At 41.5% G+C, this 14,162-nt stretch overlaps 1 protein-coding gene across 1 annotated transcript in view; it reads right to left on the bottom strand.

The window, feature by feature from the left end:
* HGFAC (HGF activator) overlaps positions 1 to 14,162 on the bottom strand; it is a 42,819-nt gene that overhangs the window by 17,431 nt on the left and 11,226 nt on the right. Inside the window, exons 5-7 of the mRNA XM_009890518.1 lie at positions 10,888 to 11,001; positions 9,701 to 9,832; positions 8,236 to 8,352 (exon numbers count right to left, since the gene is read on the bottom strand). Of these exons, the coding sequence (XP_009888820.1) occupies positions 8,236 to 8,352; positions 9,701 to 9,832; positions 10,888 to 11,001 (363 nt within the window). The remainder of the gene's footprint in view (positions 1 to 8,235; positions 8,353 to 9,700; positions 9,833 to 10,887; positions 11,002 to 14,162) is intronic.

The raw sequence follows: 14,162 nt of genomic DNA, 5'->3' as shown, positions 1-14,162 counted from the left end.
ATTAAAACCTCTGGACTGACAGCACCTAACACTGAAATAAATCCTTGTTGAAACTGTAGCCTGATTATGAAACACACAAACAATCTGTCTGAACCATAAACTAGGCAAAAAGGTGGGAAAATTGGCACCTTTTTATAATGAATTAAATCTAATAGAAACTTACCAGGTTAAAAAAGGGTGGATTTAGGACTGGGAAAACATAAGATCTCTTTAAGCTTCATCTTAACATAAGAAAGCACATTTCATTCGCTGAAGCTAGACTTATTTATATATTTTGTATTTCTTCTTCAAAGTGGTTTTGTACCTTTGCACTTGCAAATCTTACATCAACTGAGCTAAAACTGAAGAGATTTGGGTTTGTCATAAATGCTAAGGTACAAATCTACCTTCTGAGTAAGTTCAATTCTTTCATATAAAGGTTTAAATCCAGAAATCTATAAACTCTACTAGTATTTTCTTATAGCTTAGAAAATTAATATCCTAGATAACAGGAAGAACTGGCTCTTTTTCCATTTCAGTTTTCTATCGATAATCTTAAATTCTAGCACAACAGTTATGATTTACAGAGTCATAAATGCAATCAAATAGGTAGGTACATAGAGCTAAAAGGAAATAGATTGTCAGTTGGTAGAGGAAAGACATTCCAGCAGCAACAAGCAAATCTCAGTGCTGTATTACTTTGATAGGGAAACAACCTGTTGCATGAACTATCTTACGGGGTTTTCAAGAGTATCTGAGCGCCTAACTCATAGTGAAAGCTTTTCTTCTATTGAGTATACATGTAGGTCCTTATGTGTTAAGAGTACGACCCAAGATAAGTCTCTGGACAGGAAAAAAGACCGACTGCCTAGCAATTAATTATGGGCAGTGGATGAGTGGTTGCTCTGTAGAGAGCCAGTAATGAGAAGGGCGGGGGGGTATCTCTGGAGCACTGAAGCACCCAGTGTGGGCTGGTGGGAGAAAGAAGGAAATGGGGGAGACAAACAATGCAATGGAGATTTCTGCAGTAATCCAAGGGATGAGCTGAAAGCCTGCGAGCTGCTGTACCATGTCTACCGCATCTTCCCTTCAACCACCTTCCTAACTGACAATTATACAGCAAAACAGATTGCATGGATTAAGAGATGTCAGTCCTCTCACGTTTCAAGAGATGTGCCCTCTATAAAACATAGTTAACTGATACCACTGTCATGTCTCAAATAAATAAAAAAATAGCCATATTGCTTTCATCTATCACCTCCACAAATGACACCTTATAATTATTCTTTGCAAAGCCATAGCTATGGCTAGTCTCCTGTTCACCATTCCCTATATTGGCACTATCTCAGTGCAATGAATCAGAGAATCATAGACTCAGAATACCAGGCTGGAAGGGACCTCAGGGATCATCTGGTCCAACCTGTCTTGGCAAAAGCACAGTCTAGACTAGAGGGCCCAGAACCCCATCCAGCTGAATCTTAAAAGAGTCAAATCGTGGGCAATCCACCACTTCCCTGGGGAGATTATTCCAATGGGTGATTGTTCTCAGCGTGAAAAATTTTCCTCTTGTGTCCAATCAGAATCTCCCCAGGAGTAACTTGTACCCATTACCCCTCATCTTTTCCATGTGACTCCTTGTAAAAAGGGAATGTCCATCTTCTTTGTAGCCATTCTTTAAATACTGGAACAAGGTGATAAGATCTCCTCTAAGCCTTCTTTTCTCAAGGCTGAACAAACCCAATTCTCTCAGCCTGTCCTCATACAGCAGGCTTCCATGTCCTTTGATCATTGCTAGGGCCTTCCTCTGGACCCTCTCCAGAGGTGTGTTCTTAGTTGATAATGCCACACTCACTCACTTTTTCATCTTCCATTCCCTCCTACCATGTATCATTGCAGGCAGTAGTCTAATAGACCTAGTTTTTCTCCATGTAACGCTAGCGTTATTTGAATTATTTTGAAATAATTAAAAATCTGATAAAAATCCAACCCACAATTACTATTTCTGCAATGGTGCCCTAGGCTTTCTCTTCATTATCCTTGCCTTACTAACCCGTTCCCTGCCCTCATGCAACCTCCCAGGGGACCCATAAAATTTTAGCCTTGCAAAAAGCATAATCACCTCTCCAAGCGATATCAAATCATAATGATGTTTTTCTATGTTATTCCATCCATTATTCTATAACCATGGAGGAATACCAACCTTATTCTTTTTCATCCTAGTTTTATTACTAATCCAAATGCTCCATACATGCAAGCAACAAGCAGCATCTCAGCCCCACTTAGAAATTCTCTTCAACTCTTAGTAGCAGTTCTACTTACTCAAACTCAGTGAGGGACTGACTGGTTGAACACTCACTTATCATTGTCATCCAACTGGCCACGTTGTTATCCTTCACCCTATTTCTCTTCCCCCCCACCCCGGAATCCTGGAAAATAAAAAAATCAACCACTAATCCAAAACCATTCTAGTGGATTATAAATAACATCAGTAAACATAAACCAAAAAGTTAAGACTCTATAACTTCTTCTCACTGTCTTCTTCAGAAGAAAAAGTTTTAAAAGTTTCCTTCCAGCCTCCAGAGCTGAATTTCCTTTACTAAAGTACCTTTTTTAGTAGAAAACTGCAAACAGCATATTTCAGTAAAACAACCACCAAAAATATGGGTTTGCTGTCTTTTTTTACTTCTTTTATTACTTCACACTCCCCCAGTTTAACCCCCAAAGATGTGGCCAAGAGATTTTTTTCCTGTATGTAATTATATATTCAGCTATTCTGTCATCTTCCTTTTCTAAAAGTCTTCAACCTGCTTCTGACATACAACAACACGTCTCCTTATATAACCATAAGCCTTCTGCAATCAGCATTCCAACTCATACTTTCTTTAAAGCTATGGTACCCCTCTAATTCCATTACCCATAGCCTAACTAGGAAAAAAAAAAAACACTAGATAACATAAAGAGTTTTCAAAAATACCTTCAACAACTTAACAACTTCATACTTCATCATGATCAAAATACTAGCAAAAATATTATTGCTACCTAACCCTTAATCCAAAGGAAACTCAAGACATGTAATCCTCTGTGCAGTCCTCCCAATACTCTCAAACCCACCATCTACTGTAACCCACAGCCACAGAGACACAAATCCAACCAGGCTTTCCATGTGCTGCTTTCTACCTCATTATTAGTTTAATCATGAAAAGCACCAAAATCTGCCACAACTCATCCATCCCACCTATTTACTTTATTGCATGGCTACCTTATTTTCACAAATAGCTCCTCAAGAGCACACCCTGAACTGTTGCTGAGTCCTAATACAACAAACAGGCCTGAAATAAACCCCAGCTAGCCAACAAGAACGAGGTACCACCCAACAGCTAAGGTAGTTCTAGACCCTAAAAATCCAGTTGAAAGCTCACAAACCATTGAAATACACACTGTTAAACCCCACCTCAGTTATCCACACATGACTACCAGCTATTCCTCTGATCAACAGTAACACAGCAAAGCCACCTACAGAGACTAAATGCTTCAGGAAAAGGCTTGGCAACTGATTAAACAGAATAAAGATACCCCATTAACATACCCTCCAATAAATCAAGAATAAACCTAAAAATACAAATGAGACCCACCAATTTACAACCCACACTCAAAAGCAGTACCAAAGCAATCATAAGGGGAAGGAAGTGCTTTTACCCAGGAAATGGGGCGAAATATATATTAGTTTCCACTTGCATAACAACTAAGGCCAACAGTGTGAATGCAACGGTGGGGTTTCAACCATAGAAACCTAAAGGTGCCAATGCCTTAAAAAAAATTTCTACATCTCCTTCCTTCACTCTCCAACTCCCTTTAACATCTGCATAAATGCTTATTATAATGAATTGTCTGTCCTCTGGCCAGATAGCTCCTCCTCTTTCTTTAGCTGTGTGTCCCTCTGTATTCACCCAACATCCCTACCATGGCTCCTATCGGTTCAAAGAAACAGAAAATGTCGAAGTAATTTTACAATTACATGTTTATAACTGTTTGTCATAAGTTATCACCTCCAATGAAGCTAAATATTTTTGACGTTAAACATGTCCCAAAAAATTCCCTCTCCCCTCCCTATACCAACTTGGGCCAGAGATAAAATACCATGCTCACATCCCTCTCAGGTTTCGCTTCTTTCCTCACATTTATCACGGCCAAAGTGGCTGGGTCTGAGCCTTTTTTGTAACTTTATCTGTACAATAAGACAACTATTGCTACTCATGGTTGGATAATTACTTCTCAATCTTCAACTAAAGCTTAGATTCAGAATGCTCTCAGCACGAACTCTGTCTCCAAAGTGAATGCAGCTACGCTTTTAATACAAAATCCTTACTTCTGAAAATAAGTGAATATTTGAGGGCAATTATTATGAATTAAACTGAATTAAAAATTGATCCTTCAACAACTTTAAACAACATCTGTTTAGGGAGGGATTTGTTGGTGATGTATTTAATTTCCCTTGAAATTAAACTTCACCGAAATCTTATGCATATAAACTGTGTTAGAACATTTTTTTAAATGGCCGTTCTTTCTTTAGTACTGAAGGTTTCTTCTTTAAGGGCTAGAAAATAATATATTACCACAAAGAATAGAAATCTATATTAGAAACTGTCTTTTGTGTATCAATCTCCTTTGTTATAGATATCTCCTATGTTACATTTATCACCTCCCATTATTTTTTTTTTAAGTCAGCTCATCATTTGCCAGTAGCTGCATGGCCGTTATGATAATGGCTTGACAACATATATACACGTATATATAATGACTGTTTGCAAAAGAATTTTAAGATCAGTGAAAAGATGATTTTTGAGTACTGACAGGGACCTCAAGTCCAAAAAAAGAAACAACTGATGGACAGATAAATAGGTTTCTGTAAAATCACAAAAGTTATGATTATTCTGTTACTCACTGTTCAAAGGGGGGAAATGAAATTACCAGGCAGTAGGTTTTAAGCTAACAATAGAAAAGACTGTTTCTCATCAAATCTATTTAAATTCTGGAACTTCTTGACACAGCATGTTGTGAAAGGCAAAAGCATAAAGGAGTTGTTCAGACAAATTCATGTAAAACAGGAAAAGGTCTATCAAATATGATGGTCCAGCCTCCTGCTACAAAAATCCTCAACCAGGAGAAGTATTTCTCAGTAATTTCCTGCTACTTACCTGACTCCTCACTCATCCTCTACTTTGACAGTGCTTGAGTCACCGTAATACTTGTGATCTGACCCAGGATGGCACTTCATTTATTAATATTTGTGAGTGCAACATCAAGATAAATTAGCTGGTTTTCCATTAGAAACATATGAAGGCTGGATGTTTTGTAGAAGTCAAGGGCAGAGGACATTCCCGGCAGAAAAGGACCTGGGGGTGTTGGTGGACAGCCGGCTGAATATGAGCCAGCAGTGTGCCCAGGTGGCCAAGAAGGCCAACGGCATCCTGGTCTGTATCAGGAATAGTGTGGTAAGCAGGACTAGGGAAGTGATCATCCCCCTGTACTCGGCACTGGTGAGGCCCCACCTCAAGTACTGTGTTCAGTTTTGGGCCCCTCACTACAAGAAGGACATTGAGGTGTTGGAGCGTGTCCAGAGAAGGGCTACAAATCTGGTGAGGGGTCTGGAGGACAAGCCTTATGAGGACCCACCGAGGGAACTGGGGTTGTTTAGCCTGGAGAAGAGGAGGCTGAGGGGAGACCTTATCACCCTCTACAACCGCCTGAAAGCAGGTTGTAGAGAGGTGGGGGCTGCCCTTCTCTCCCTGGTGATAAGAGATAGGACAAGAGGAAATGGGTTCAAGTTATGTCAGGGGAGGTTTAGATTGGATATTAGGAAACGGTTTTTCACTGAAAGGGTTATTAGACATTGCAATAGGCTGCCCAGGGAGGTGGTGGATTCGCCATTCCTGGAGGTGTTTAAAAAAAGGGTAGATGTGGTACTTAGGGACATGGTCTAGAGGTGGTTTTGTCAGGGTAAGTTGATGGTTGGACTTAATGATCTTAAAGGTCCCCCCCAACCTTAGCAATTCTATGATGCTATGATTCTATGATTCTATGACATCAGAGAGACCTCAAACACATCACAGCTCAATAACATTTTGGGGTACTTACTGTTATTTAAATTGATTGTTTTCTTTTTAAAAAAAATCATCACTTGGGTTTAAGGTTGCCCCAATAATTTAGAATAAAGTAGATTTTGGAGACACTGTAACTTTCTCTGAATCAAGCATTATGACCATAAGCTATTCAGACTAAAGCGTAACCTCACGATTCAGTCCTGTTAGACAAGGGAAACTACACAAGACAGTAAAAAGAAAAACAAAGAAAAAAATCCAGCTGTGCTCACAGCATCAAATTGAAGGCTTGAAGAAAAAATTAATCCAAGACATATTTAAAAATCATTTGTGCTCTGACAACACAAGCTCCTGCTGCTTTCACCAGTGTGCCATTGCCCTCGTGTGATGGTACTACCAGGTATATAAACTCCAGCACTAATTTATTTGCATTAATTTAGAATGACTAAATCCTGGCAAAAAGGGTGGGTTTTTTTATTATATCTAAACTTGTTTGCAAGGCCCTGACACATAAACACAATCATTCAGTTCCCATTTTGTGTGGGGGTGTCAGGCAACTGAACGCAGATGGATTGTAAGCATCTAAAGCCATTTGTTTAGCAAACCAAATGTTTGCTTTATTATTTTCAAGTAATCAAAGAGCACCTGCTTTTTTCTTGTTCTAAGCTAGTCAGACAGAAACCAGTATCACAGCTATAACACTGTCATCTTGATATTTATAATCCAGGCTGGGTGGATGTTTATGCACAGCATTGCTGCTTTGGGCAGGGGAAGCAGATAATGAAGCAGGAATCTGAAAAGCAGTTTTATTTGAAGACAAGCAGTGTGCAGTCCTTCCCGGGACACCAGGTCGCACGTGTGCCGTGCACTTGCAGTCCTTTGACCAAATCTTCACAGCAGCATTCGCAAAGCCTGGGACAAATCTCACTAGGGCAGCTAAAGGACAAAAAAAAACCAGCCTAGAGCTACAGTATTGCTCCTTAGCAAGGACTTAAAAGAGTCATAGGCCCATTTTGCATGATTCACTGGGTACCTGATGAGTGAAAATTCAGGACCAGTTCATACGCCATTCAATTTGCCAAGTCACTCCTGTTATTTGTTATTCCAGCTGTACTGCTGGTCTCTCGAATGTTTGGGGTTTTTTTTCCAGCTTGAATAGATGGCTACACCATTTGCTAACCACCAGAATTGCAAAAAAAGAATACCAGATACCAATTCCAGTGATCATCACCATGTTTTTTTACCCCACCACCCGTTCAGACCAGCTAGGTGCCCACCATAGATAGCAGGAGTCTTGTCTTCAGTTTTGATGAGCCCTGGGATTTATGTTCTCGGAAAAACATAGCTAGTGAGTCAATGGGATCACAGGCTGGTATGGCTGAAGGTCTGTTATAATTTATGCCTAAAACCTGCTGTATTTGAAAAGTAGCTACTGACATAACTTGAGGATTTAGCATGCAGGTAAGCTTTACAAGCAGATTTAACCCCTGCAGTGAGAAATGTTAAATCTTCTGGAAGAAAATTATATCAAAAACTATGTAGCATCTAATAGGAAGAAACACAGAACTAACACGTAGACACCAAAATGCGAATTTCTCTGCCCTGACCCACCAGTGCAAGTAAGGATTATTAGGCAAGCCATACTGGGCAAATGTGCTATTAATTTAAAGTATAAGGTAACCCAAACAAAGGGTGTGCATTTTATCTTTGTCTACTTCCTACAATAATCTAGTGCTACCAAATACAGCTAGCTGCTAGATTTTGTCAGAGCGTAAATCGCTACTTTATGAGGGGACAGCATAAGATGCATGGATCTGTGGGGAACCATTTGCACCAGCGTACAACCCTGCGACTGATCCTGCCAAGTGGAAGCATGAGCTCTTTCTATGGGCATGAGTAATTGGATTAAAATTGCTGTGCTTAATTTTCCATAGAGTTAAGGACATGAACACATATTTTTAGAATCAGGGTCTCGGTGGTGAAGAGTGTGTTATGTTCTACACTGGAGGAATACATTAAACACTTGTTCTGTGTGACTCTTCAGTTATTACAAGAGATGCATGCAAAGGCAGAAAACAACAAAGAGGCAAAAACCACCAGCTTCACACCCAGATGAAAACTCCAAATTCTCTGCCTACCGGTGGGTTGTTATACTTACCAATATTGCAATACTTTCCTGCATAATTTCCTTTGCAATCACATACTATTTTCCCACTGAAGGTAACCATTTTACATTCTCCGCCATTCATGCAAGGGTCATGACCATGAACACAACCTACAATCAGAAACCAAAGATCAAACCAAACTATGCAAGAGAATCAGTCTATTTTAACTTTCTTTAGTACACCTTCTCCGTGCATATGCATTTTGGGAAAGTTTTTCCTTTTTTACTCATCTCACATCTACAGTTGATATAAATTGAAGAAAAGGAAACTGCTGGTTTTTGCCTACTGAGGTCTGTCTCATTGTTTTTACTTTTATTGGATAATGTCAGAAAAATATTACCAATGAACAATAGGTAAAATGGGGATGGTGATTATTATTACTAGTGGTGACGGTGGTGGCATTAGCATTTCCGCTTGTACAGAGGGTTCTACCATTTCCAAGTTTGCCACTGAGCTGCATTAAAATTTGTGATAGCAGGGAGCTCAGTTAAATATTTAGGATCTGTCACTGGGAAGTATTAAGTCCTATCAAATTTCCCAACTCTCCCATGGACTCTCAACATCCTAGAAAGCCACCGACACTCTCCATGCTTTATCTTCCAGTTCTGTAAGGTGGGAGTAAAAACACCTACCTATTTCAGAGGGCTCTTTTACTCAGTACTGGCAGGGTGAAAGTCAGCCAGACTGAATAACAGAACAGTCATACCAGAACACATATATAAGTGAGGCTTATGTTTTGCTTCCCACCACTTCTCCTTCCAAAAGGGAGGTGCTGTGATGGCTTCACCAGATCAGTGACAACCTGAAGTGCGTGCCCTGCAGCAAGCTGGGAAGCTGTGTTGGGCACCTGGGAGCCCCAAAACAAGGAGGAGGCTTCAAAACATAAGCATCACCCTGGCCAGGAATGGCTATGTTGGGCCAAAAATCATGGGGACTCTGGGGTTGACACAGGGCAAATGGGATTCTGGAGGCGGGTGGAATTTACACGCTGGCAGCTCAAGAGGGAGACAGGCTTGGGAAGAAATGCCAGATGTGAAACAGCAATATGGTGTGATTGCAGGTGTGCAGGGGAAGAGTAGAGGAGGGTGTGCCTCTCAGGCATGTTACAGTTTTGGAAGAGAGCTCATAAGGTCAAAATTTTACCACTTCTACTATACAGTCTGTTGCATATTCTTACATGATGCAGTTCAGGATTGCATGCCTGGTGAAGAAAGCATTGAGCTGTGTCCCTAAAATTCAGCTTAATGCATATAATTGCTTCCACAAATAAGGATGGACATGTTGAAGTGATTTCCTGGGGGTCAGCATTACTGCTTAGAGATGGAAAGGGAAGGGGAGGGTACATGAGCTGCGAGAGCAGCATTACTGCGTGTAACACCACTCAGGTTTTGACATCCTTATTGTCCTTTATCCCCACTCCATGCAGGCCAATGTCTGCAATGCAAAATAGTGCCTTACTTCTGTGTTCAACACTCTCGCACTCGATCTGGCCGTTCTCACACACGCACTGCTCCACAGCTCCTTGTTCGACTCTTGACCAGCTCATGCCCACATCAAAGAACTCGTAGAGACTGTTGTCAAAACATTTCTCTGAAAGACAGTTTAAAAATCAACACAAGCTTTCTGAGGTTATTTCTTGTGAGGAATGGGACCACAGTCTCCATCATTCCCTGCTCATCTCTTTTTTTCCTGTTGAGCACACATGTTTGTTGACAGTTGGTGCTTCTCAAGCAAGCCAGCCTCCGCAGTGTGGAGCCACTGAGCCACTATAGCAGCAGCTCCGAGGACCTCGAGGCAGAGGTGGCTTTCTCCTAAAGCCCTGTGAGCATGACAGCATCACCATTACTTAAGCCCTTCCAAAAGTCCATTCAGCAAACATAAAAAATAAAATCAGTGGTATATACTTGTGTCTGTCCCACTTTACTGCATCATCCATGGATGATGGGCTGCGCTAGAGACAGTGGAGCACCAGGGCTGAAAAAGACTTCTTTGCTTATGTTGAGAGAGAAACCTAGAGCTGCGGGGAAAAGCAAGCACAACTGAAAACCCTCTGTGTAAAAGCCTAATTCCTCGCTTGACATGCAGCAAATTGGGAGTGACACCACCATAAAAATGGAAAAATAAACCAAGCAAAGCCTTTTGGCCTGACTGTCTTCCTTTGAGAATGACTTCCCCGAAGGTGGAGTAGTGCCCGGGTGTAAAGCTGACATCACACGAAAAGCTGTACTAGACCCATGTGTGCATATACATAAGGGATAAGGCGTCACCTGAAATTTTGGGTTTTTTTCATGTCTCCCTGCCCTACCTCCTGGATTATATTATTAGTCATTTCCAACCATATAAGTGATATTTAAATCTTAAAAACAGCAAAGGGGGAGGAAGAAGCTCTTTGTGTTTCCCAAAGCTTAATACCTCACTGGCTCAGAGCATGCTTGGATTTATAACTGCATAATCAAGCTATTTTCAGCTGTCCTGTTGGTAATGGATTGTCTGTCATAACCATTTGGAAATCTGCCTACACAAACATTCATGCTGCAGTGGTCCCTCCCATCACAACAGCGCTACCTTTTCATTAAGCAAACACTAATGAACTCCACTTACTGCTCGTATTTCATGATGTAACACTCATGGAAGAAGATACTTACTCATCTGACAGTCCTCGCCCGTGAATTCCTCGGGACAGGTACAGTGGTACGTCCTATAGCCATGAGCAAGAGAACAGGTCCCTCCGTTTTGGCAAGGGTTGTTTGCGCAGTGATCTAGACAGCCCACATAAGAAGTTGTTGTTAGTAGGTGCCAGATAAGCTGCGCTTTGTTGTGTTATGCATCAGCTTGGTTACATGAACCACTTAGATTCAATGCACAGTGGTTTCAATAACACCTATTAATCTAAAACAATGTTTATCCAACCAATTTACATTGGGTTTTTTTTCCAGCTGTATAGCACCTACATTTATCCAGCTTTTAAAAACTGTATAGTAAATCACTGAGCTGAACCTTCTTCACCAGAATAACTTGTCTGAAGGTGGTATATCCAGTCATGCATGAAGTTGCCAGAGCTGCCACTGTGGTGAGGAAGAAGATGGGACAAATGCCCACAAGATGGAGCTGTGCCTTTACACTGGGGACGGAAGGCTGCAGCTCTGCCTCTGCCCGGATTACTGCCCCTCATGCTTCGCATTTCAACATCAATGACCGGGATTATGCATCTCTCTTTCAAATTACACAAAGGACAACCCTTGACAGCAGAATTTGCTATGGATTTTTGGATTTTTAATGAAACGAATGGACAGCTGGAAGAAAGGGGGAAAAATTGAAGCAAAACAAGGGCACAACCAAGTAAATCGGGTCAAGCAAGAACAAACTGAACCAGTCTAATGTAACTCTGCTTTTTAAGGAATTTTCTAAATCATGGGAAAACAGGGTGGGAGAGGAGGACATGTGTCAGGATAACTTTCTCATCCCTGCGATGGAAGCTTTACTTGGCAATGTGCAATGCAAAAGGTGTGAGAGTCTTGCTGGCCAACCGTTGTTGCTGATTTTGCGCAGTGTCGAGGGGTATGTCTCCCCTGAAGTCAACTAACATCATGTCTTACACCCGCTGCAGAGCTGGCCCTGCAGCTTGTCTGCATTCAAATCCTCTTTTTTTTAAGGCTAGTCAAACTCCATGAGGGCAACGGAAGAGTTACTCAACTCAGGTGTTACTTTAGCTAGTGTGTGGTCCTAAGCGTGGGATGCAACGTATAGAAACAGAGGCACACACATACAGGGTTGAGGTGAAGCACAAAAAGCACATCCTGAGCTTTGCTACAGCACTGTAGATGCGAAGGTTCCCCTACACAGTCCAAAATGTTTACTTCAGAGTAGAGTGGTGTAATTGATATCAGATAGCAGGCCTGGGTGTATTCGCTGGTAGTTTCACTCCAGGATAACATCAAGGGAAAGCAAGCAAAGGCAGTGACGTTCCTACTGTTCCTGCCATTTCATAGTTATGAAACTTTTAATGGTGTCATGTTTCCTCAAAGGAAAATTCTGTATTTCCTACTCCCATCACATCCAACCCATGACTTGATCTCCAGGCCATATTCTGGTACAGTGGCCCTCTAGATATTTTTTGATCCCTTGTTAAATCTGCAAAGAGCACTTCCAGTCCTCCATTTCTTTCCAAGTCATAGTTCCTCACTTCATCCCACCCACCATTCCAGCCTGACTTCCCCAGGGTATTCTGTATCCCTCCCCACCTTCCATGGAGTCCAAGAACAATTTCTACTCATAAGCATGTGGACACATCACAGTTCCCTGCCAGGAATCCCGCCCCCCATTAACTAGGGAGTGCCAAGTCCCTGAAAGTTCGTCCAATGTCTAAAGCCACCCAGTAGTATCTCCCTGCCCTCACAGGAAAAACACTTCATGCTTGCTAGCAATCAGCTTGACTTCAGCTTCACCTCACTGAGGCTCTGCTGAATGAGCGGTAGCATTGTCTCACCTTTTTAACCATATTTTCCCACAAAAACTTTCTGTTTCTGCCACCCACCTTTCCCAGAACTGGGACTGCTCTTCCCCAGAGCCCCTCCTGGGATGATGCCTCTTCCTCTTGCTTGCACAGCCCACACTGCTCTACTTCCTCTTTCCATATTAGTCCAAACATCTCTTAAAAAAACTCACTGTCTGGCACTTTTCCCCCAAGTCTGGGCCTCCCTGGGGTTTTGGCCATTTGTCCAAGGTTTCCAGACACTCAGAGCAGTAGTCCCAACAGACTGCCCAAGGTCTGGAAGTCCCACACATTGCACTTTTATGCATGTATATGTACACGCATACATACACAAGAACTACACATTCACCATTCGGTTGGCCCGTGTGTATGAAGGGGTCACATCAGGCAGATACTACACATGGTCACCACAGAGATCTCCTGGGCACGAGTGGAGGATCCTCTAGAAACCTGAAGGCAGCAATAAAGCTCCCACTGGTTTCAGGAGGGGTTTGAATGAGCACCTTGGGTGTTGTTATGGCGAGCTCTGGCTCTGTACAACACAGTACTAACATCTCCCTCCAGCAGAGCCTTTATATACCTGAGCTTCACTTCATCCCGAAGCTAAACACTTTTTGGTTAAGCTTTCTCTTAAAGTTGGCAGATGTGTTTTTCAGGATCAATGCCTCCAACAATTGCTTAACAATAATTTGTAAGCAGCTCCAACGGTCTCAAGTCAACTCCCTGTGTACACATGGTATTCTTGGCCTGGAGAGAGTTCGTGCTTCAGCCTTTGCTTTCAAGCAGCTCCTTCCCCATCCCAGTTCACACAATCCTCACCAATCTCTCATGGCCAAAGGGTACTTTCTTTCCACAAAATTTAATTTTTTCTGTTTTTTCAAGTGTCTATGAAGTCTCTACATTTCCCCAAAGATTTAATATTTCAGTGGATTTTTTTCACAACAAAATCATATGTTTTCCAAATTTTAAAGATCAGCATTATTCAGTTTGTCTGCTTCTTTCTTCCTAGCTATCTTCCCCAGCAGGTGAATTTTCCACCCGTCTGCTTGAAATTCCCTTCAGCCATTATGCCGCTCCTTCCTTTCAACCTCACTTTAAGCCTTTTCTCTTTAAGCTATGCCTGGTGACCTGTTAAACCTTTTCCAAGTCCAAACACAGTGCTTGCTGCTTAAAAATATAAGTGGACTTATGTTTATAGACAAATGAACAGCAAAAGACATTTTAATTTAATTTTACAAAGTTCTTAATGCTTTCAGAAATAAAGTCTTTTCATTGCAATAGCCAGCAGTGACCTCTTCCAGCTACCCCATCCTGTTTTCTTTTCCTTTTTTCCTTTCCTCTCTCACACATTTAATTCTTTTTTCCTGGAGAAAAAAAAAAAAAAAAAAAAAAAAAAAGCCCCACCGCGCGGGCAATCTCCCCCTGTCT

The sequence above is a fragment of the Charadrius vociferus genome, unplaced genomic scaffold (assembly GCF_000708025.1).
Source record: "Charadrius vociferus isolate BGI_N301 unplaced genomic scaffold, ASM70802v2 scaffold88, whole genome shotgun sequence".
Classification (NCBI taxonomy): domain Eukaryota; kingdom Metazoa; phylum Chordata; class Aves; order Charadriiformes; family Charadriidae; genus Charadrius; species Charadrius vociferus.
The sequence above is the reverse complement of the archived record's forward strand: the minus strand, read 5'-3'. Positions and strand labels throughout refer to the sequence as shown.